Genomic DNA, 25,756 nt, shown 5'->3' on the forward strand with positions numbered 1-25,756 from the left:
ATATATAAATAACTTGATACAACTGTTGTTAGTTCCGTCTAAAATTCTTTTGTGTCTTTTGTTTTTAAAGATTTGTTCAGTTTCGAGATATTCGATCGCGTTCGTAACGCTTCCATTGCTAAAAAAAAAACCTACCCAATAAGCGCTTACGATGGATCATTATTGTGTTCTCTTACAGGATACTTCGACGGCTCCGAAGGCATCATTGGTGTCGAGAGCGACGTTATCCTAACTTCAAGAGCCAAAATAACACCTGTAAGTCCCGATGACGAGTGGATCTTTATGAATGACAGCGGTTCGTCTTCAGCTCTTTCGTTAGGCGGGAACGCCTCATCAACTTACCGCGACCGGAGCGATCGACGGGCGTCATCCATGGCCACGTGGTCTCCCTCTTACGGGTCGGGAACAACATCAGGATCTTCGTCGACAACTTCTTCATCGTCAGCGGCAATGGCGACGGCAGCCAGAGATGATCTTGTGCTTCCAGTAGGAGGAGACTTTGGTCGCTTGCCAAATTGGTCTGGCGGACATCGAGGTCGGCCCTCGCCTGGTCTTCTGTACGATATGAGGGGTGTCTTCCAGGTCGGAGATCGACGAGGCGTCGGCTGCTTTTACTTTCATTGCAAAGGCAGATGGGAACGTATCGAATACTACCGATGTGCAAAGGCCCGTGAAGAGAATTGCAGGGCTGGGTTAAAGTATGTTGATGGACAGCTTACACGGAATAGATATCCGCATTCCCACCTGCCAAGCCAGTTGCCGTCAAGTAGTAGTTCAGCAGCAGGAAACGGTAGTCTATATAACAGTATTGGCATGGTGTAACTGCGGGTTAGTTCACAGTGAATGAGTTTATAGTGCCGGCTTTTAGTATATTAGGTACGGTGATATGATAGTGGATCTGATTTGTTAGTTCACAAAGGAGTTAGTCACTGTGGGTAGGATGTTATATTAAGTTAAATTAGCCGATTACTGAAGACCGAATAGCGGCGAAGAGGGTATAAGGTTGAGTCTGAGCCGATCATGCGAAGTGGTCTCTTCAGAAGCTATGTTCGGGAGTTACAACTATAAGCAGGGAATGAATGCTAATTTTTTCTAAGGGCTAAAGCATTTAAACATCAGTTGCCCAGCTATAATACCATGTAAGAAGAAATATCGGTTAGGTTCAACACTCGTGATTTAATGTTTTTAAAAACAATGTAAGTAGCAACTTGTGATTTTTATGCGACAATCCCATATAGCCAATCAATGGACATTCCGTTTTTGCACTAGTAATTAACATATATTCTATGATATACTGATTGAACTCTGAATTCTACCATAGGCTAGAGACGGCGTTCATACGTGCTGAATAAGGCATAATTCTATGACCAGATGGTCGCCCTCTAGCAATAGACGTTTTGCGGTTACCGTATGAGCTGATCATTCTTGAGTTTGTATTTCTAGCTATTATTAAACTGTGTTTGTTATAGACATATTTTCATGAAGGGAAATATATACATATAGACTTGGTTGTATAAAAGCGTAAACGACTGAGTAAAGGTAAGTAGAGTTAACGTTGTGAATTTGCATATTCCTAGTTTTTGATGCCAATGGTTTGAGCTGTTTACGCCAGCCAAGCAAATGTGTTTTCGTGCAGGATGACATACTCGGTGGCCCTGATAAAAACACGTTTTCTACACTTCACTAACGCATTGTGTACGAATTGCTTTTACATACAGCATTTTTTAAAGGTCTTGCAACCGTGTGCGAGAAAAAAGCTTTGTACATTTATCCCTTTCAGTGAACTGCAAATGTAGGATTTCTGTGCTATGCCGGTATGCTTTAAAAGTAGTTGACGACCTCTTCTATTCCGAGGAAATTAAACCCATTAGAAGCTCTTGGGAACGTTTTCGTCTCAGCGTTTGGTAAATAATGTTCTACCAATCATAAATGTTTCTCCTTGATTTGTACGGTAGCATGGGTGACTTCGTTGTTGGCAGTTAAGGCCAAGATCTGTTAGTAACGCTTCTATTGATGCTTGTTCAGATATTATCTCAGTACCAATGCAACATTGCACAGTAATACTTCGGAATGATTTTAGCCTCTAAAATGCGTGAGTCTACCGGAGATGTTCTCAGCATTGTCAAAGGACTGTGTATAAAATGTATAATAAAGATTTTATCATTTAGTATTCATCTGAAGGCCGTTCTTTTCCGCTATCATCTGCTTGTTTAGGATTAGCACTAAAACGTGATTATAGTCATTTTATCTTATGAATCCTTGTACCAGATAGACCCAGTGACGTATTTCCGTTTTAATTTATCTTAAAAGATATACTATAGTATGCTATAGACCTTATTTTAAAATAATAATGTTAGACAGCAAAAAAGCAGGATCTCCAAATAACATATGAATATTTTTGCAGGCAAAAACGAAAAGTCTGACCACACACGCTACTTAGAATTGCTGCGAACCAGGAAAAATCGACCACAAGACCCTAAGTTAGCATTTGATGGTTAAATTAAAACATACGTGCCTGTGTGATTATTTCCTGTCTATTGAACTCTGACCTATCAGGCTTGGTTAATATCTATCTCTCCTTAATCGGCGCAGGTGCGTAAATTCAGGCAACGACGATTATCGGAAAAACCGTACAAAAAACTGTAACGTATTCAATTTAAATAAACTATCTTTGTACGAAGCTAACGACCAGTAAGGTGTTCTGATTATAAAGCATTCACAATTGAGCATTAAGGTGACGTTGCTCAGCATTTAAAGGGGGATGGAACAAAAATTTATATTTCAAGTTACTTGATGATCCAACTTATTGCATATGCATATGATACGGGTTCCTTACGAAATGCACCAAAGTGGATGCGCACAACATTGTTCAATAATCGGTTTTTATATTTTATTTAAAAAAAATTACAAATATATCGTTAATTCTGTTTCGTTGTAAACATTTCGTTGTATGTTAGGTTTCGTAATTTATGCAATCTTTTAAAGGTCACGCATTGTATGGTTCGTAAATCAATAGTTTGTGGCGTTAATGCGGTCGTAGGAGTATTACTTTATTTGAGCTTATTTATTTATTTTGCAATACATTTCAAATGAGGCATCGTTGCTTATGCTAAGTCGCTTGTTACAGGTCGCCATATGTATAATCGGAGCGACAGTTACCCTCCACAAAATAATTCATCGGTAGAACGAAACTCTTTACCAGTAGTGCCGCCGTTTAACGATAACGAAATGGTGATAACCCTCGAAGAGTTCGGAGGTTCGTTCTCCGAAGAGGCTTGGGAAATTGGTGGAGGTCCTGGTGTGGGCGGCAACCCGGGCGGCGTCAGCGGTCCAAGATCAGCAGTTCAAGTCGGTCAAGAAGACCTACTCGATCTCGACCACATGCCGGGGGGCGAATTTCACCAGAGTGACGATTTCGGATGCCTCGAACCTTCAACAGTCCGACGACGGGGCCGGACACCAACCAAATATCGGCTCTATGATAGACGAGGCAGCTTTTCATTTGCAGGTCGCCGTGGTACTGGCTTATTCTATTTCCAGGTAAAGGTCAACTACGCCCGCACGTCGGGTAATGTCACGTACTATTGTTGCGCAGAGGCCAAACGCGACTCACGATGTAAGGCTGGTCTCCGATGGGACAAAAATGGTATCACCAGAAATAAGTATCGACACTCACATCCGCCCCCGAGAGGCGAAAATGAAATGGATGGAGGCACGCTAAGTGAAGAAGTAATGTAAATTGTAAATTAAAACTTGTAAGATTTTATAGTGTTAAAATATGAAGAGAGAAAAGGGGTTCAGACAAAGTAAAACAGTACGGCAATAGAAACCTTGAAGGGCGAATCGTAACTTCTGACGAAATACAGGTACGTCTAAATATATAGTCCATCTAGACAGGTAGAGGAAAATCGTTTGGAAATGTGCAAAACCGTTTCGTTCGATTCGCTTTGCTTTTTCCTGTGCCCAGCAGAAAGCTACGACTCGTTGTTGTAGGAACCTGGGTTTTTCGGCTGGTTCTAAAAAAAAAGCTAATAATAACAATATAGGATAATGTAAAATGTTTTGCGGCCCCAGGTCTTTAGTTCCTGGGGCAGGTCGATTTTTTCTATCCTACATGTTGCAGCTTTGCGAACGGACGTTGAAACACTTTGTCAGCAATCGCCGTGATAGTACCTCTTGATTAATTAATTAATGTTGTCATACATATCCGCTCACAATTCCAGTCGAATCACAACACGACATTCAACAAAGATGCATAATAAACAGGACACAAATCATTGTTATATACGAGTTGTATGAGGAAAGGTACGCGATGCCATAATTGATAACGATATTGATTCAATGAATGTTTGGACTTGGACGTGTTACGGTCAGAGCTGTACAATTCATTAGTGTTGAAATAATAAATAATGATTTTGGTTAAAAAGCAAAAGATGAAAGATTTTTTATTTTTGTCAGTCTACAAGCTATATGTGGTTAATCTGTCTGATTGATACCTCAAGTCACCAGATCAATATGTTCGTGTGTCGAAGTACACAACGGGTTGGCAGTTACCACCAGTGAAATGGCTTCTCCTATGTGCCATCTAACGTGATTCGTTTATTGCAGATACCATGCTGATATAGCGAGATTGATTCAGGCAAAGCTTCTGCTGAGCGAAGGTAAAGACGTAATGAAATCAACACGGAACGCTGGATCAGACCTCCCGACAACGATCATATTGTTCTGAAATAAAGTAATTCTAAATTGAAGCACAAAGCTTTATGCGCCCAGTCAATTACCCCACGTTGCCGACGTTGGATTCGTGGTGTTTCAATTGTGACTCGAACTTAAATAGAACCCGTGCTAACTTGTAACACATTACGCGCGAAATCATCGTTTATCTAACAAAAAATACTATATATGTGTGTATAGCACAGGCTGAGTTTGAGCATATCGTCTCAGGACAAATAAGAGGACTATAAGTTTTTGAAGTAGACGTAAATGTAATTGTGCACCTAATATGTTTTCTACCAACCTATCGGCGTTATTATCGTTGTTAATTGTAACACCCCGTATTTGATTTCTTCGCTCTCTGTCATGATTTGTTATTTGCCTAGCACTTTTCGACAATTCGAGCAAATTCGAGCCCGTGAAGCATCCCGATGATGCTCCGGTTCTTTTCTGAGATTTCTAATATTACGCCTAACCGGCGCGCAGTACTGATCCGTTTCTCTTTAATTTCAGGAGTTAATGGAGATGGTCTACCTTTGTTTCCGCCAGGCGGAAACGGTAGTGCTTCGCTTCTGGGTGCGGATTGGGACATGCCCCTGGGCTCGTACAGGTCGACAATTGATCTGACAGCGCTGGATTTACAGCTAGGAGACTCCGGAGCTCTGGGTAGCGGATGTAATACCTTCAGCAATGGTGGCTCACAGTCGTCACAGCCGCATCAACAGCAGCGACAACAGCGCCAGTTGGCGCTTCCAGGTAACGATGACTTTGGGTTCGTCACCAGCCGACGGCCGGGTTTCGGCTCGCCATTGTATGATCGCAAAGGGCCCTATCTTGTAAATGGTCAGACAGGATTTGGCCTTTACTCGTTTCACTACAACTATCGTAACATGGCCAAAAGCGTTGTCTATTATCGTTGCTCAAAATCACGCGAATTTAACTGTAAAGCACGTCTTAAGCGGACCGAGCATGAGATGACGCGTAACAAGGAATTGCATTGTCACTTACCGGAACAACCAACTGAGCAGAATAGCGATCCTTCAAATGCCGTCTGGACCGCGGCGCGCCTATCGAAAGATCTTTAAGCATCAAAGTTCCTGAAGGAAGTGACCAGAGTATCATCTAAACGGTCCGCAAACAAAAATCTCAATAGCGTTTTTTGTAATTTTACGCCAATAAAGACAAATTTATATAAGTGGCCACGTGGATGCGTACTGTAAAGGGCTAAAAAAAATAACAAACGGTAATGATTATGCCAAAAATCAAAGATAGAAGAGAGATTTAAAGAGATACAATAGCCATTGAAAGCGCTTGCCATCGAACCAAATAGGCTGAAAGCGTTTTGATAATCATTTAGTTATAATGCATCTGTAATATATACCGGTAGATTTTTGCTAGCTTCTAACTAACTACGATGACGGAAAGAAGCGCCGTCCTGGCTATTATCAGCCTTGCTAGGATGCGCTAAGCACGGTGCGTCCACAAGTCTAAAAAAGCAAAAGATACTTAAAGTTGTATAAATTGCCCATTAGGCAGTACCACAATCGTATAATAAATATTGGTAACAATAATCTTCATCGTCTATTTGAACAGATGAAGATCCTAACGTATGGTCAGACGAGCGTACGAGAAGATTGTTTGTTAAGCAAATGGATACCGTACGGTAACAGCGATGGTTACAAGCTCTCTTTATCATTATTATTACTGAATATTTTTCTTCTATCAAAAGGCACTGAAGGTTTACTATTTACTTTTGTTTGTGATTTTGTGTTTGAGTCATGGGCGCATTTTGGCGTAATTCTACCGATGTTTTTCGATCGTTCCGAGATAGGGCAACCTTTAATGTCACTGCCGTTACCGCTATTTGAGTAAAGAGCGGTTTTTCAGCTGAACCGGAGCAGATTCTGTGCTCGTTATACGTTGTCATGGGTTCGATGTGAACGAATATTAAAGGAAACGACATAGTCAAAGCGAAGAAGTAACTTTTTCTGCCATATATATACCGATGATATTATACTTCTGTAAAGAGAGGGAGACAGATAATAGCTATATGTATAGGAGTCAGAAGTGACGGTTTGTATACCATTCCAGCAATCGTGATAATGGCACTGTATGATATCTTCAAAGGAGGAGAATACAGAGTGAAGCGTTATTGTGCATGTATATGAAGATACTGTATTTTTTTAAGTAGAAATGAGATCAATAAAGGCAAAATGGTTATGAACTACTGCGTTTTTCATCTCATAAAATCATTATTATTCGATGTCTTCGTTTTGTCGATTCGGCATATCTTGGCAGAGCTCGGCTCCCACTAGAATAAGAGCTGATTTGAAAAAAGAAGCCCACAGTACCCTGTCGTCTTGTCAATAAACAGTAAGCTGCTCTCTAATGGCGAACGTCTTATTTCAGAGATGCGCGGACCTCACACGAACGATAGGAACGTTCGTAGGCCAAGAAAAACCGGACGTTGTTGTAACAAGCGATTGATAACACGGACGAAGGTCCAATTCCAGATCTCTATGGAAAGTAGATAAAGAAACAGGCATTAATCTATTATACGTATAGCTTACGCGTGTCATCTAAGGCTAAATAAAGTTGATGAGTTAGTTGCGCACATCATACTTTGTGTGCACGTGTTGTTTTCCGTCCTTATATAATCCTTCTAGCGTCATTAGTCTACAATAATGATATTTGTTATTGCGTTTCAGAGGACGATCTGATAGTTGAAGAGATTATGGTTTTCGAGCCATCCGTCTTGGCGCTGCTTGAGTGCCGCGGAACGATGTTCCAATCAGATGCGCACTGCCGAAAGGAGAACGGATGGTACGTCTGCCGCTTCTGCAACTACTGCACCTGCCGATTTGACTTCGCTCGGAAACATTTCGAAAAATATCACGCCGGTGATCGGCTGCCCGAAGTCAGCGTGCATCAACGAGCTAAAAGCACACCGAAATGACGACGTCGAAACGAAAACGTCCATCTGACATCTTTTACATTCTTCGTACTCTAAAAATGGACCGAAGACAATTTAGCGTCTTTCGAATATGTTTATTCAATCTTGCTGAAAGGGAAAATCCCTCACGTAAACGTACCTGTTGAAATGTTACTGGTGTCAAATATTTCGGTAAAGATCACTCTATGAAAGATGCGTTGGAAGGCGATGCACTACAGGGAAGGTTCGTGGATAAATTGGTAACGACAATCGTTGTATTTCAGAAATAATCACTTAATCCTTCTAGCTTCTTGTATTCGAATAGTTTAACGTTATAACGTATATCTCATATTGATCCTCCACACGCTAACATATACGCGTATACTGAATAAAGGAGCAACATGCTGAAACTGATAAATATTCCTAGATCTATCAGACGTATTCTAAATGCGCTTTAGGCGACGCGATTATTGATCATGTACCCGTCAGACATTGTCACTTACGCCACACGGAAGACCGTTCTGGTGACCTATAGTACTGATCTCATATATATTTTAGAATCAGTTTGACATATTTGCGCGAACTATGCCAAAATAAACATTATTATTATTAACAATGATCTCGATGAACGCTCAGGAAAGCAAACAAAAGCTCTACCTGTTGAACAAAAAGCGTTACGTAGGGTTTTTAAACGCAGCAGCTTTGTTAAGCTGGACATTAAAGAATGTTCAGTGAATAAATACAAAACCTTTTTGCATTTTTTTCGTGTATTGTGGTCTTAGCCTATCTCTAAACGAAGCAAGCGTACGCCTCCAAATGCATGTAATAGTTTAGTTCGATCTATCCGGACTTTCATGTTTATCCTTCGGATTTCATGTTTATCCTTTTGCTTTTACTAATAATGTATTTTTCTTGCAGTATCAGCCTTGGGTTCGCTAGTGTGGAAGCTACGAACTGGTCCCTCCTAATGTACCTATACCTGTAGAGACAACTCCTTAACACGGACGCTTCGTTGCAATAGGCGTTTTCGTTGCGATGAGCATCACTTAATTTTAGCTGTTTACGTCTGGATTACAGAGACGAAAATGTGCCAACGTTGTAAATTGTTTCCAAGAAAAATCATAGAGACGTATGAATATAAAAAAAAATATTGTTACGCGCACACGGCTCGCTAGTGTGATCTATCTATCAGGACACGGCCAGCTATTGCATACTAACCTATTTTACTCGCACGCATCTATGGCTAACCACAGTGAACTTTGCTTAACCTTTATTCTCTAATTTGTTGCCCTTGTTTGTGCTCTACAAAGAAGCGGGGCTCGATTGTGAAAGTGACGAGGATGACCTTGTCGGCCCGTTGGACCCTGACGGATCGACGCTGTTCGACACATCGCTGACACACTACGACGATCAACTGCAAGACCGTTTCGGGCCGCAGCACTATCGGCGTACTGTGGATCGCCAATACATTTGTGCCTATTGCCCTTATTCGAACGGTGTATGTAAAAGCCTTAAAAAGCATTACTACCAGCATCATGCCGCCGTACGGCCTTACACCTGTCAACGCTGTGGGAAAAGGTTCGCCGCACGCAGTCCTCTTGTACGTCATATCCGTACAGTCCATCTTAAACTAAAACGATACTGCTGTTCGCTATGTGATATGATGTATACTAGTTCGACGTCGCTAAGCAAACACATGCGGGCAATTCACCATATGATTGTGGGAGCCTCGAATTCGTTCACACTGACCCCATCGGAGTCTAGGCGGCAACAACAGCAACGACACGAGGATCACCTCCACCCTCATCGTCATCAGGCACACGAACTGCTGGACGGGTATCGTCACGACCACAATTCTACCGAGATGGGTTTTTAGACGTTACAGTCTTGAATCGTCGGCGTCCGCCGTGATGATTGCGCGTTGCCATATCGTACAAATTCGACACGTTCGAAATCTGTTCTGCAGTAATAACAATAACAGCGTTATAGGCAATCGTGCGTCTTCGCTTATTATGTTGACAATAATATAGTATACGAATGTGATAGCATGTCCTTAGTTGATGATGTCGACTTGTTAAGGACCTTTTTTCCTTTTGTCCTAACAGAACGAAAGGGTATTGTGTGGTTTGATGCTGCTTATTAGCAAAAATGTATGGTTTTGACACATTACACGATACAATCGCACCTTTTCGCTCTGTTTTATTGAAATTCGTCAACGATATGGATGGCAAACGTGAACGAGATTACCACGAGTGTGTCTTACTGTTATGGACAAGAGGCAATAATTAAGAATATTATTATCATTGTGATGAAACAAACAGTATTTCTAGTCTATTAAGGAAAAAATTCGTTCTGCCTCGAAACTACTTAGTATTTACTGTGTGTCATTGAAAAAGCATGCGCAACCAAAATAGTTAATATAAGTATACATATACTATACGGAGAATAATTATTATGTATGATTGCCGTTCGGATCAATGAGTGACAGTAGCGTTGGTAGTGATCCTGACGTCATCTAACAAATCAATACTTGATCACAGATCATGACTAATTTCATGGCCGTATACTGTCAAATAATCTAATTTCTTTTGATGAATAAAAGCGAGATCTCATTTATACAAGAAACAAACAATTCCATTCGTGTGATACCTCTTTGGAACAAAAAAATAAACACATTTACAGCTTATTCTACCTATGGTCGATATCCCGTAATTATTATTAGAGCGCTATTGTTATCATACTGATATGTCTTTTTCCTTGCAGGACACGTTGAATTGTAGCAGCAGAACTAACGTACCGTAACGCGTATGATAGACTGGCTTTGGCCGGCTGCCAAGCGAAACTGGCCCTCACCACTTGTGATGCCACCAGTGATGAAAACGCAGGCATTAAAAATCAGTCAAGCGTCCTGCAGGATCAATCAGGAACGGAGACATGTTATCTTTGCTCTAACACTGATGCCGGCGCGGGCGATTATCCTTTATATTTTCTACAGACGAGTATCGAAGGCACGATTTGCAATCACACCTTGTTTCTAGTTCAGTATTTTACATCATCGTTATAGAACGGATCGACCTTGGACCTTAATACGTATACTCACCCTATTCGACCGCTGCTACTGCATAAAAGTGCACAGCTAATTGCAATGTAATATGGTGTATATGTATATATTCTGCCGTAGCTTCTGTTCGAAGGTGTTTAGCCTGATCTCGCGCTATTTACGTGTGGTCGGTTTTTGGCGTCAGCTGCTTAAAGGTGACACTGCGGAACAGGACATCTCGAGGCTGTACTTAGTAAGACAGATATACAAATATTAAACATTTACAGATATTGCACGTCGTATTCGCCATTAGACTTGTTACGACCAGTCAAATTGATTGTTTTCAGCATAAGTTTTTAAGTTACGCCTGATTTCCAGCTTCTTCTTTCTATATGTTGAGAAAAAAAAGACGCGTAAATAGTGATTTGTTAGTGAAGACTGAACTTACTGTTTTGGTTATATAGTCTTGTTTAATGTATGTGTCTATCTATAATCAAAAAATATTCGTTACTTCGTAGCTAGCGGAAGGCAACGAACACTTAAAATAGAGTTTTAAATAAACAAAAATACAACAAAACACGCAATAAATTTGTTTTTAACTCAGGTTCAACCTGAAGCTACTCTACGTAAAGGGACCTATTTTTAGGTTTGAACGGGTAGAGAATAACACTAACGGCAAGATTCTATTGCGCAGTTTCCCCAATCGTCCCATATGGCGCTCAGGGTGGAATATGTTTTTAAGAAAGTTTGTTTAGCGTTTGGATGTCTAATATTTAAAGATTAGGTTTTCCTTTGGTCGCTCAAAGGTCCGGCATTGTAGCGCCATAGTCGTCCGCCTCCCCGCTACTCCCAAGCCAAATTTGTGCTTTGTATGTTACGAACGTGTGGAAGTGGGCTACTTCACACCGTGTTTCGTTTCTAGATAACGAAAACAGCCTACTAACGAGCACCAATACGATATGCTTTTGGGGACGACGTTATGAGCCAGCGTTATACGACCACGTCACGGCCGCCAAATGCAACTTGAAATCTGGCACCATAATTTTATGGTGTAAAGATCAAACGACTAGTGCACAATGTCTAATCACGCATTATAGTGTAGAATTTACACTGTTCACTATGTTATGATGCTGACTGGCCATCGCATTAAAAGCGTTAGGGGATACGTGGCGTTATATGAAACGTATCGACTCTATCGAGCCAATGAAAAGTCTAGCGTTTCCCGTCTCCAGCTTCCAGTTGAGCTGGGGTCAGCTGATAAGAGGATATACGGATATAACAGATGTTCCAATGACGCATTGGCCGTTTAAAATCAATTCACACTTTTTGTAACATTATACTCAGCATTCATTTATAGCGGACTCGGGCCCCATTGGGCCTTTGAGGCTGTCTCGTCCTTTCTTTTGCAGCTTTTTCCATAAGGCAACACGCTGAATAGATAGACATATTCAAGTGAACGTATCGTGGAGGGCCCGTGGAGGTAACAAACTATTGGTGTCTTTGTACACTGTAAGTAGATATTATATATGTATGAGCTATATAATTATTATATTATATCGTAGTGCAGTGAGTATGTCCAAATCGGGGGTTTCATTTAAGTAGTGTATTTATTATATATTTTACTGGTGAATTTGTGATATCGAAAGATTTCGTTTATACACTAAGACAGTCTGTGTAATACCTAGAAATAACTGGCACGTTGTGACCCTTGTGTCGTGTCGTAGTAGGTAACAAAAATGTATTGGCAACTTTGCCGTGTTGAAATATTGCTTATCGCAAATTAATTACGGAACGACTAGAAACTGTTATATATTGTGCTTCAGAGACGTGTCATACTAACAGCCATTCTGCTTCCAGGTCTGAATTGTCCTTCGAACTCAATAAGTTTCAGTTTTGGACAGAATTCTTCGAGGTTTTTCGCAAGATACATCTTACGTTACTAGTAGTTCTTCGCTTTTTCCCAAAGAAAATAAAGTTTTTTTTTTGTTCTACTGTTATCGACCTGTTTGTTCAGTTCAGATTTTTGTGTAATCATTTTGTCATAGGTCGTCACAAGTACGGTTTTCACAGAATACTTATGTGAAATGTACCAATGTTAGCATAGAGCAAAAAGCCAAGTATACTGACGTTTATCAGCCCTGCTCTCTTGCTCGCAGACAAAACTGGGATTCGTGCTTTTGAACGGACCAGAAATAGCACAGATTCACTATTAATTAGAAACTAAGCACATGATTGGGCTTTGCTTTAGCATTGGCTGTCTAGCCTATGGTGATATCTTCATCGGCACGGAAGCGAGATCGCCATTGTTTGTAGTGACCGAGTACCAGTGGTCTCAGGCTGAGTCTAATAACAAGTGTTGGACCATCGTTGCCATATGGCAGTAACCTCTTCCATCAAGCTTTTCACTTACCCTGCTGTTACTAGGCTAAGGCGTCATTTGCAACAAATCCTGCTGGGTGATTATCTCTGCTATTAAAGACTAATATATCTGATAGTACTGTTATTTTTATCTACACTTGCTAGCTGTGTACGTGACGCTATCGATCGTTCGTCATTTGATTCGTTCTATTATATTTGCAGCCCATTCATTGTTGTTTGCATCGGCTCCGCCGGGTGCTGCAGAGATCTTCCCGATTCTGGAGGAAGACAACGATCATCTGTTCCATCGACATAACCGTCACCATTCACCGACACCGGACGCGCTCCTGCCCGAGGTGGCGTTCGGTAGGGAGCACTATTTCCGCCGTCGAAATCAACTTTTGTGCAACTATTGTGGTTACTGGTCACATTATTTGTCTAATGTGAAAACGCATTTCTATGCGCATCACTCATCGTTGCGGCCTTTCCAGTGTCATTTCTGTCCGAAAAAGTTTGCGCGAGCGACTTTACGTAAGGACCACGAGCGACTGCATCTTCGGTTAGCATTAAGATGATAGGCCCGCGTCACGATGCAGACGGAACGCAGATAAGAAATCGTCGAACGCTATTTGCAGACTATTCACAACAGTCACAACTACAAAGCTAATATTTACGTTGGAGAGCGTCTGCCTCCGTATTTTAACGCTTCCCTCATCTCATATTCAAGAGATACGAGCGCGGCAAGAGGAGTGTTTATCAAATGTTGAGTATGTTGACAGTATTCTTATACTATACGGCGTTTATATCGATATGTTATGATACCACTGTTGGCCATTGTGGAAAGCGTGCCGCTTTTTCAAAAGCTGAAAGAAGAGTAAACGGTACGCCATGCCCCCCGTTGTATAAATGCCGGTCGCGAGCAATGAGTAGATCGGATTCGTGTTGTGGATACATTCTTACGGAATGTCTTCAAAGCTACGCTTTGATAACGCTAGTGGCGCTTACGAATTCATGAATAAGGGGGCATTTTGGGAGGATTTGGTGTATAACGAGTTTACCAAAAAGTGACGTTGTATGGCGTTTTACAAAATTATAGCTTCAATTTTTTGGTAGCTTTTATCTACGTAGCTTAGATACGGTGGCATTAATAGAAATCACTTGATAATATAGGATTTAAAAAGATATGTAACAACTGCGCAAAACTAGAGGCAAACCGAAGGCTTGACCTCTTTTCAATGGCTCCATGATGTCTTAATAGTCCAAGCATTACAGCTTCAAGCTAACAAGCGACCTTCGGACTCTCGTACATCTGCTTGGTGAGACCGCTATTCGTTGCAAAATTCGTACAGTTTGTTCTATATTTAATAACATGTCATTGACGTTACCGTTGACCAGCTAGCTGTCTATCTATGAACTGCATCTGAGCCTTTGACAACGGTCCATATTTGTGAGCAAAGGCAGGCGTTAATACACTTGTCAAATCGATATTAAATTCATAACAAGGAAACGCAGACTTTTTCTATACACAACAGGAAGGGATAGGTGAAGGTTCACAAAAATCAGTCAATTATCGGCTGACGGTCTCTTTCATACTCTTTTAGAACGGATGGCCATGAGCCAGAATGTGGCGAGGGCAATTTCTATCAACAAAGAGTATTGTTTGTGTGACGTACTGGAAATAGATTCTGCAATTGAGGTGATCAAATGTAAAAAAATTGCAGATGAACATAGCCACGTGGACGAATTGGGATACTCAGGTTGTCTAGCTCACTCTGCCTTAGAAGCTTTATCAGCCGATTTACTAATAATAGTTTTAATTTAATTGTTTTGTTAGATAAAATGGTTCCCCCCTGGGGTGACGTTTAGCTTCGTTAACAAAGAACGGAACAAAAAGACGCTTCGCCCTCTAGAACAGCTGGTGCCTAAATCAATGTTTGCTATCATATTGATGCTGTTTCATAGAATTGGCAAAACAGTATTATGTAACATAGTACCTATCTCAAATCTGGGCGACGTGTAAATCAAAATTATGGTGCTGCGGTCTGCGCTGTGTCAGCCGTACTTGCTTACACCCCTTCGGTGTCCTACTTACGAACTACTTTATCTTTTATTTGACCATTTATATCGGCGGTACGTATACTATAATCGACTCGTTTGTGAGCTACGTTCACCAGCCGCGTTCGTTCAAAACTTAACAACTGCCACCAAAGAAATTAAGTCCACTGGTTTTTTTCTCCATATTATACGCCATCCATACGTCTGGATGAGTGCGTGTAAATAAGTTAGAGCTAGGTCGTATTTCTGTTGTTGTTACCTTACTCGGGGTCAAGCACGGTTATAAACGGGAGAGCTTGGAAATCTTTCAGATCCTGCTGCACAGCATCTGATTGGCGCTGCTGCGTGATCGCTTAAAGAAGCAGTAGTCGAACCCTAATGATTAAAACATTCTCCCCTGAAACAATACCGAAGTATCGATGTTTGACCCCTCGTACGAAAACGATGCTGCGAGTGTGTTTTTACCGCGCCATTCGCTTTGGCTGTTCTTTGTAGACCGTTCGGAGTTTACGACACGCATCCAGCACAGAATGATGTTATTCATGCAGCGTTATAGCAGTATGAGCACATTCGTACAAAGCTGTTACCGTTGAATGTATTATGAGTCGTATTTATGTCAATAACAAGTCATTGCAATTTACTTTCACGTTAATGGCTGCGAATGTTAGAGAAACAGATAGGCCTCTTGTTTTACTATCACATAAGAGCAAATCTCCTACGTTCTAGTCTATAGGTTATATGGAATTGTTCTAGTCGGCCAAACGATAGCGTTTTATTATGAGAGTGCGACGTTTCAAGACACACGTGCACACAAACAATTCAATGGTTTACATTGTTATGACTAAAATCGTATCTTTGTTTACTTGACACAAGTTGTGTATCGATAATATATATATAATCTATGTTTACCTATACATATATAAGGAAAAAAGAAAAATAAAAATGAAGAAACATTGTTATATTGGAAAATGGAGAAGCTTCCTTTGTGCAGTTAGTCAATGATATCAGGAACATAATCAACTTGCTCTCATGATGCCGTGGGTTCTTATTCCCTCTGCTGGCCCATAAAGGAACGTTTAGCCCAGATATGGTTTTTTCGAGTTTTTTTACATGAACGGTATTAAAGGACGGAGTCTATAGATAAGGCCATCGTAATCTCGGCTGTCCCACGCCAAAGAATTCCTGTAACGCATTCTTCTATATGATTTAATAAAAAAAAGAGCAAATAAATCTAAACGTAACTGTTGACCTAATTGATGGTGTTAAGAAAAATATATATATGTATATACAGTGACCTACGTTGAGTATACATAAGATCAATCAGCAAGATTAGTCTGCGCAATCGGATGAGGAACCAAAATAACCTCGTATTCATTCTCACCAGGCTGCCCCGTCTGGCTCAAAAAAAGAACTATAGCACTGAAGGTACTAAGGGTAAAGAAACTTCTTAGGTTTTGCCTAACTACAGGTTGGGCCAAAGGAACAGGCCAAGGAAAGGAACGGGTGGCGTCGTCTTAAGCCTATAGTACAGTTGAATGAAGAGTTGGGCTGCCAAGGTAGGGGAATAATAAAAAACAGGATTGATCTAATGTTGATTATTGTTCCAGATGTCAGGCTTGCGAAATTACTTCAAAATGACATTGATGCTAAGGATAAGTATTCCATGCAAGACGACCGTGTCAATCGCAGGACAATCGCATCTTCGGACGCATTAGAAGAAAGTACCCCCGTAGATATAATATTCAATAAAGAGATCTATAGCCAATTGATGATGACGTGTAAATAGCAAATGTCTACGTATGGTTTACCACATTAATTACTGGAATCATCCAGAAATGCAATTTTCGCCATCAGAGTGGTACTTTGGTGGTGCACAGAGTTACCGTCCGATTAATCTAAAGATGAAACTACGCTAGACCACACAGACTATTTATTGCACATAAAAACACTACTGCACAATTTGTGTCAATAAAGGAAGTTATAAACTTACGAATGACTACCTAGTCGCACCACAAGAGAGATACAAAAGTACTAAATATGTATTTTGTCTAAGTGGGTTTTTGATATTACTTTGCAGAGAAAGACACGAAGCTAGAGATGGAAGAGTCAGCCGACAGTTTTTCGAGGTTTGACCCTGGTTCAGACGACGAACCAGCAAGAACTCTGCACAAATGCCATCTGCTAAGGAATTTGCCAGACATAAAGACAGAGCTAACAAATGACTTTTACGGTGACCATTGTCCTATCGAACAACAGGACGATCCTATTCTACACTCCCTTGGAAGAGAGCCTGTCTTGCCGAAAACACCAGCATCAATATCAACACCGACTGAAGTGATTATTCCAAAAGTTGTGATCTGCAAGGTCGACCTTTCCCCGAAATTGAATATGGTCTCCTCATGGGATCAATCTCTAATTCTGCCCCATGATGGACAATCGCTAGAAGTTTTGGATAGTGGGGAGCATTCGAATGCGGAAAACAACGATAAAACGATTATTCCAGTTCAAATGCCTTTTGAAGATTCAGCAAGCATCGCAAAAAATGCCCAGCAAAGAGGAGTGGGTCAGAAACGTAAGAACGACCCTGAAACTATCAGCCTCAGTGGAAAAGCTCCGTGCGGTAATACCAACGGCAGTGATATATTAGGTTTACATCGGAACGTTGAAGTAAAAAGTGAGCGTAGCGTAAGCGCTGGCTTACCAGAAGAACCACATTTATTAAATGCGGAGAAGAAAGCAAACAATGGACCAGTACAAGTTGTAGTCGTTACCGGTCCGCAAGGTGTCGTAGCACTGCAACGTTCATTTGACGGACCACACTCTCAATGCCAGTTGACTCCAGTTGGGTCAAGCCGGTTTAGCGGTGGTGGGCGCATGTTTCCCAAAAGCGTAATTTCTACCTTATCGCCAGAAGTGAGACCCAGTGCAATCGGCGCTCCAGGACATTGCAACAAAAGCAGAAAAAGTATGGTAGGGGACCGGGGGATTCGACTAGTTAGTGAACATGCTGATTATGTAGAGGTAACTGCATGTGGGTCGCAGCAGACCAATGACATTGCAAGTTCAGTCGAAAAAGCGGCTCTTCAGGTAAAAGCAATCGTTGCACAGGCCCGCAACACCAACTCCGATCACGTAGACAATATGGGGCCAATAGCTGAAGCGACGTCTATGACGTACACGACAACGGCCCAAATAAAAGGTGAGCGTGAAGTGCGGTACTCTACTCGAAACGCTTTCAAGAGGCGGATAAGAAGCAGTAACAACGGTTCGAAACGGGATAAGCCACAACCGATAAGATATCAACTAACTGGAATCCAAAGACCAAAAACAGGCATTGGAGAGTTCTTCGACAATGCAAGCAGTAGTAAGTGTTAATTCATGCGAGGCGTCTTTATTCTAAACAATTGAAAAGATATTCTTATTGTTTCCTTCAACATTAAATTGGCTTTTTGCCTGTATTAATGGGTAATGTAAAATCGTGGGTGATAATATTGATGTAAGTTTGCCGAGCACTGCCAAACATCTGCCCCTGTTTTAAACCCGAAAAAATTCGGAGAAGATTGACGAAACGGCAAACAAATTTAAAGACTTTCCATTGTCGCTTACAGCTTCACAACGGCAGAAAGTTGTTTCCGCATGCGGACCAAGTCCTTCGATCAAGAAGCGGCTAAAACATCTGCGATGCACGCTATGTGACCATCGAACGACCTCGCTCGTCATGCTAAAGTACCATTACTATCGTTTACACGGGCACGTTTTGACGGAACTGGAAAAGCAAGCGATTCTCGCATCTCTATCGACCAACTCTTGAGCTACGTGATGCAAAGAAGTAGATAATTTGAACTTCGTAACAAGTCATAAGAGCAAACAGTATCCTACCCTCTGGGAATTGCTTGACGTGCTCAATTTTTGCTCATCTTATTAAATTATCCGCGTAGCTAAACAATGCAGCCCCAGTGAGATTGAAGGACAACCCCTAGTCCACGTTGTTTATGGTACTTCGGACTTGCCAACACGTAGTCCGGGTACACGACGATCACAGTAACTATACGACATAATATATGCAATTTGCGTCCGGTGAGTTTTTGATATCCACAGTTGGTTAGGATTTAAGTTTTCTATTTTTGATTGACTACTTTGTTTAAGCGTCATAAGCGAGATTTAAGAGAGTGGCGTGCTTGTTGTTTATACTGTTAGCAGGTAGTCTGAAGAAACCTGTTTTATCAATCTCTTCCAGACGATAAACGCAATCATTCCTTTCTGTCTCTTTTCTTTATTTTCTAGATCTCTAGGTTAGGTTAGGCAGTGGAGTGCTACGTCCAGATTATAGCAAAATACAATCATGTCTTTCCTGTGCTTGACTGCAATTTGTAGAAAATCATCATCGATAAAGGTGCTGCTACCCGAGGATGTGCGTCCCCTGAGGAGGAGGCCGTTCTCGGGTAGACTGACAAGTTACACGGGAAGATTCGGGATCTTTTCAGTTCAAACTAAACGAACGAAAATACGTTACCCGCTTGAAAAATCAATTGGTTATTTAGAGTTGTTATAGAAACGAAATATAGTGGTGTGGATGTGCCATGACTCTGGAGGAACCTGTAAAGCTAACATAACATATTGTGTCGTAATTTTGCTTATTCTTGAGAAATAAATGATACTCTCAGCGGAATCTCAAATGTGTTTATTTTTTATCTGTCTGCTTTGCCTCAGACTTGCGGGAACAATAACAGAATTTACAGGCTTTTACAGGAAATATCTCTCATTAATTTCTATTGTTTAGAGCATTTTTTATAATTATATTTTTGGTTCAATGTGTAATTGGCGAGAAGCTCTGCTAAAAAATCAAAGCGTCACTAAGCAAACGAGTGAAAGGCCCATCACGTCATAGGAATTCATAACTAGACATCAACGGAATCAAGGCGTCCAACGCATGGACAACTAATTTACGTGTCAATATGTTAGCGACGTTCTTGAAAAAACAAAAAGACTAACCTGTAATAGACAAACTAAAGATAGTATACGCTTGCGTGTTTACTATATTAGACTGTCATCTGGCGAACTTACGTAGAGGGCCAGGTCTGGGATGGTATGGTGTTGTTTTATTATTATCCGTATGAATTTGTTCCGCACCGTCAAAGGCGTGTTCTTATAATTCAACTTACGTAATAATACGGATTATTGTATGCACTGGGTGTATATAATACGATCCGCTCAAGGTTAAAGCAATCACTTCTGGGACAAACTGCGTTGCAAAGACATGCGAAAGGCAAACACGCGTCACGAAACGTGCACGGCTACGCTAGTATTTACGCGTAATTAGTTGCTATAGTGACAGTGGTTCATCACAGTCATATTTTATGGCAAGAGTATCTATTATTTAATGATAGATGGATGAGCAGTAATAATTAGTACTGGAGGGCAATCTTTTAAAGACACCCTTCTACACGGCTTTGTAGACTGCGGTAAAGGAGGCTGTCGTTCAGGAAAACTGGGTTTGAGTCACCAGAAGCGGGATCCTGCCACAAAAATTCTGATTGACGGAGGTTATAGTTTTCAATATAATTTCACGCACGCATCCTCGTTCCTTACCAAAACAGTATAATTACACAGGTGCTCACAAATTATTGCCATTTTATTATAAATAATATGGACATCCTATGCGTAATGTATACAAACTTAGCAACGGAACGAACCTGACTACTCGACAAGATATGGCCGTTAAATTAATATTTGGTCTACTTTACGATTACTCTGGTAAGCTTTACGAAAGTTTTGACTTCAATATATGAACATGTGCGTAAAACCTTGTATATAAACATATCAATTTTAGACGGTTCCTTGGATAATTAATATCAATGTATATATATCCATATTTGTTTTATTTTGTTTTGCTTTTTTAAACTTGAACCGAAGTATCCGCAATGATCGGTCATCAAGAGAATATTACTAGTATACAATCTATTCACAATGCCCAACAAACTTGGTAGCTTCTGAACGATGACTTTGCTTTTAACCGCGGAATCTCCTTCGCGATTTCTCAAAGAACTATGTCTCAACATTAACAATTTATAGAGTGTAAATCTCCTATAAAGAGTACCGTTTGTTTATTTCCAGTTTATCGATTAGGCATTCGAGTGCTGCATATTTGTTTGAGGTTCATAAATCCGGACAGAAGTAGGCATCACGAACTTGTTATCCTATCGCTTATGGGTCATTCAAACAATGGACGATTGAATGAGAAATCAATGAGTGACGTCGAAATTCGTAAATGCATCGTAGTTGGTAGCAATCGATGGAAAATACTTTCCTCAAAGATTAAAACTGTTAGCGTAGACCATAAGTGATGATACGTTCGTATCAACATTTATAGTTTAGTATATATAAAATGTATATACAGTAGCTAGATTTTTGGCAGTCACCATCATCTGCTTGCGAGTTGCAGGAAGCGCTATTAATATATATGTGCACCTCATCATACAATGGCGAATCTTGTACTGTGGTAAACTTGTATAGATTCGTACGATATGGAAGCGTCATTGGGTAAAGAAAACCAGTGCGTTCAATTTACTGACATACCCGGACAGGCACGCTACTGGCATCCGGTCATGTGATCAAATTTTATCTCCTAAACTAATAGGAGTGCTTACTTAACAGGAAAACATTTGTACAGTTATTAAATGCTCACATTATGCACATGCAGATATTAAATGCTTAAATCAGGCACTAAAATCCACTTTATATTCTTTCAGGTAAAGGGTTATAACGTTGTCAGATCCATTGTAAGTAAGTCTAGATACTCGAGCTCTGTGAGCTGTAGTCGAGTGCAGTGACTGAGTGCTGGGTAGAAACATCGCCAGTTAAGGTCACCTCTGCAAGACATCAATGCTTGCTGGGCGTATCCTGACATGATGAGCGGCCCTGCTAACCACAACTTTTGCGAAAATTAGACGAGAACCGATTAGCGTTTAGGGATTTCGTAAAGTGCCAAAAGTTGATCCTAATAAATATATTTTGAGTAAAATATGAAACGAACAATTTAAAAAAAAGACGATGGTTTATATTAAAGCATTATGTTTTTCCTCTTCTTCTTATTATTATTATTATTGTCGTCATTATCATTGCTATCAAGATAGCTAACGATGCTTAATCCATCTGAGTTTTGTGTCAGCCATTCGCTGAACAAGCATGAAGTTATACCGGCACAACGACAACAAACGAAACTTGAAAAAATTACCTTTCAGAAGACCGACTTTGGTCAGCGTAGCGCTCTTTGATGTTGCACTTTCCTGTTTCTTTCCTACTTGCATGCTTTAAATACGATTTCCCATGATGTCTATTCCTTAAGAACAATATTTCATAGTTTTCCACCGGGAAGCCTAAGAAAAAAAGACAATCGTCATTGTCATCGCTCTCGTCGTCGTCGTCGCCGTCGCCGCCACCGTCGCCTCCGCACCCATTTTCAAGGAACTAACAAACTGCGTTTTCACTCACTTTTTAATGTACTATTAGCTCCCGTACCCCATACACTTGAGGCGTACGTATCGATTACGTAGCTGTTCCGATTCCTGTTCAACTTACTTCATTCGAACAGTCTCATCATAGTACCTCCATGAATCTTCCCCACCTTGTGACGCATCCTCTTCTCTACCGACTTCTCCCAGCTCAACCAAGAACGGCCCAGTTACCATTCCTATTATTGGACATTTTAGTTTGATTTATTACCGGGTTCTAATTGATCGAAAATCTTCAATCAATCATCTTGTAGGATCTCTGGAACAGCATATCATACCTGACCTCGAACCTCCTTCGGCAACTGCGTCGAATTCATCTAGTTCGTGTATAATAACGAACACTCACGATCGACATCGTCAGCTTCGGACCAGCTCTCGAACTATGATCGAGACTGACCGAGGCGCTGTTAGTCAATCGATGGTCGCACAACAATTGCTTGCGACTCTGCCCACTATTTTTGGGCCGATACATTTTCGGCATGAAACACACGACGGCACCCGTTTCTACGTTTGTCGGCACTGCTCCCATCGTTGCGAGTATTTCCATTCAGCGTCGTCTCACTATTATAACGTCCATTGCACACTTCCGCCATTGAAATGCTCGTCGTGCCCACGACGATTTAAGCGACCAGAGCAACGGGAACGTCACGAGGTGCGTGAGCATCGCCGGCAAGCGCAAGTTCGTCGATGCGACCAGTGTGACATGAGCTTCGATTCCGTTGCCCAATGGCACGACCACTTCAAACACGGACATCGGATAGTCAATAGTGGTAATAGTGGTACCGGAGGTGGGGGCCTAGTTTAGCGTGAACGAAGCCGGCGCTAAATAATTAACGTATCAGACAATTTCATCACCGTATCGTATTTTCAGAAAGAGCCAGGAAGGCAGACATCTGTCAGTAGGAAGTGAACACGTTGAGCCAAATGGAAAAGGTGTGATCTTAGTAAAATCTTGGTCAAAGAATTTTGCGGAGCAAATAAACAATCGATCTAATGTTTTCTTTAAGTATATGTCTGATATATAAAATGTACTATTTTTGCCTGCTTTTGTTTTGTGTTATTATGCTTTGTTTTGCCATTTCAATTACCGTAGACGGCATCAGTGCTCTCACATGCCGCATGTATCATCATGCACTATAGTTCGTTTGACGAGGCTGGAATCAAAAAACATCTTTTTCATCTTACTAGTGTGCCAGGCCCGTTAATTTTTTCAAGCGTTTGTTTCACTATAGCTTGTAAACTAATGTCGAATCTCTTTGTGCCAAAGATCGCAGTTTATATACGATAATTACATGCGCACGTTTATCTGAGTGGCGGCGGTGCGGAGTGTACAAGTCGAAATATATTTCAGGTACGTGAGGTCTTCGACGGCAGAAGTCGTTGACTCACGTATCATCGCCAATAAGACTATATATATACACGTGGCACAATAACGTCGATTGATGCCAGACGAGTGCTATTACTGATGTTTGTACTGTTGTTGTTGTCAGGAGTTAGCAAGTCATAATTACGCTGAGAGGGTCTGATAGAAAACTATTGTTGATTTCTTTGTGTTTGTTTGACGCTGCTTAAACTATCGATTATCACATAAAAGAACAAATAGATCAAGCTACCTGGCATCGAGCACGCGCCATCGTGCGAGACCGCAAAAGGCAGGTCCTTTATTACAGATTATTATGTATAATAAAGTATTATTTATTATTCGCACATGAGACATGACACTTTCATTACAAGTGACAGCGTACGTAGTGTTGAATTCAAAATTATTTAATTAAAACTGCGAGTTTCATGTTAACTCTGTTATCATCATTGTTAATGTAAAACTAAATCCACATTGGTGAATGAAATAAAGGCCGTATCCTATTGATTTTGGAAAATGGCTTTTTACTTAGTGACATTAAACGTCGATCACTATTCGCAATTGACATAGATTTAATAAGAAATATCGTCTAGTATTTCGAATGCGAAAAATCTTACTTGGCAATCAATTTAAATCGAAAAGTAATACGAACATTCAAATGGTAACCGTGCGAACATACTATTAAATGTGCATTGACGCTATAGATGTTTTAATCTAAAATATCTAGAATCAATGCTAATACAAGACTTTTCTTTCAGGGATGAACAATTGTTGTTCTCAAGCCGAGTATTGCCGATGCATCGAAACCAAAAAAGAACTTCAATATTGTATGCTTTCTACAGCTTTTAATATGACGATGTATTCCGTAATTGTACAAGAAAACCATGTGTAAGGAAGCACTGGCCACTCAATATGCTAAAATTACAATATGCGACAGTTGACTTTATAGCATTCGCTAAACTAGTTGAAGGCAAATTTGAAAACAATCAGAATAAGCCTCGTGTACTTCTGCCGATCCGACTCTAGAAAAATCTGTTCAAGTTTGTTTTATCGTATTTAAGTTGTGACTAACTAATCAAAATTACTCAATACTGCCGTTCTGTTACTCAGGAAACACATTCCGAGGCGTAGGCTTCTCATTGGATTCTTTGCATGCTAATATATTGGACCTTCCACCGGACAGTGCCGACATCGAGCTTGGCCTACCGCCTGACCAGGTGCAATAGATTTTTGCATTTTAGCTATTAGGAAAAAGAAGTTTTCGTTTTACATTACTAGTACAAAAGATCTCGTCGATCCTATTTTTATTGGTAGTTCTGCGGCCTTCATTACTCGTGAACCTCTTTTTTGTTCCCATCTCATTTCTAACCCACACTACCATAATCCAACGTGTTAGATTATTTACCGTTTTGTTTATGCATTTAATCAGTCATTTAAGCGTAAGTGGAGCGTCAAATTCACGTGCTACGCATGAAGGCAATGATAGATAAACGAGAGCGACAGTAACATTATCTTCTGCCGCCTTCTAATGCCTTTTAGGTGTTCAACGTCCATCTGCATTGCAAGGGCGGCGTACGGAACATGGAGGGGGCGTTTTGCTGCAGTTTCTGTCTTTATCAGGGCAAGACCGCTGGCCAAATGAAGAAGCACTTTTATCATCGGCACGCGTCCGTCAAGCCACTTCAGTGCTCATATTGCCCTCGGCGATTCGTTCGATCCGAACACCTTAAGCGACATGAACGGTCACGGCACACCAAGGAGAAACCGTACAGCTGTGTACTCTGCGG

General features: G+C 40.8%; 3 protein-coding genes across 6 annotated transcripts; all 3 read left to right on the forward strand.

The window, feature by feature from the left end:
• Nucleotides 1-3,126: 3,126 nt before the first annotated feature.
• On the forward strand, nucleotides 3,127-4,432 carry LOC147755536 (uncharacterized; the record flags this gene model as incomplete). Its single annotated transcript, XM_086990025.1, is given in 1 exon segment — nucleotides 3,127-4,432. A coding segment is annotated over 1 exon segment (603 nt). The 3' UTR covers nucleotides 3,739-4,432.
• A 133-nt stretch (nucleotides 4,433-4,565) lies between these two features.
• Nucleotides 4,566-8,402, forward strand: LOC147755537 (uncharacterized). Its single transcript, XM_086990024.1, has 2 exons — nucleotides 4,566-5,469; nucleotides 7,123-8,402. The coding sequence occupies exons 1-2, from the start codon at nucleotides 5,145-5,147 to the stop codon at nucleotides 7,245-7,247; spliced, it is 450 nt and encodes a 149-aa protein (XP_086846150.1). The 5' UTR covers nucleotides 4,566-5,144; the 3' UTR covers nucleotides 7,248-8,402.
• Nucleotides 8,403-9,526: 1,124 nt separating this feature from the next.
• Nucleotides 9,527-24,486, forward strand: LOC147755538 (uncharacterized). Of its 4 annotated transcripts, none has more exons than XR_015328258.1 (3): nucleotides 9,527-18,462; nucleotides 18,707-19,175; nucleotides 21,848-24,486. XR_015328258.1 is itself a non-coding variant. In XM_086990016.1 (2 exons), the coding sequence occupies exons 1-2, from the start codon at nucleotides 17,196-17,198 to the stop codon at nucleotides 18,907-18,909; spliced, it is 1,470 nt and encodes a 489-aa protein (XP_086846142.1). In that variant the 5' UTR covers nucleotides 9,527-17,195; the 3' UTR covers nucleotides 18,910-19,767. The 4 variants fall into 4 exon arrangements, 1 of the variants encoding a protein (XP_086846142.1); XR_015328257.1 differs by lacking the exon at nucleotides 21,848-24,486 and adding an exon at nucleotides 19,383-19,767; XR_015328259.1 differs by lacking the exon at nucleotides 21,848-24,486 and adding an exon at nucleotides 19,473-19,767.
• The last annotated feature ends 1,270 nt before the right edge of the window (nucleotides 24,487-25,756 follow it).

This window comes from Varroa destructor, unplaced genomic scaffold, assembly GCF_002443255.2.
Source record: "Varroa destructor unplaced genomic scaffold, Vdes_3.0 BEIS01000005.1, whole genome shotgun sequence".
Classification (NCBI taxonomy): domain Eukaryota; kingdom Metazoa; phylum Arthropoda; class Arachnida; order Mesostigmata; family Varroidae; genus Varroa; species Varroa destructor.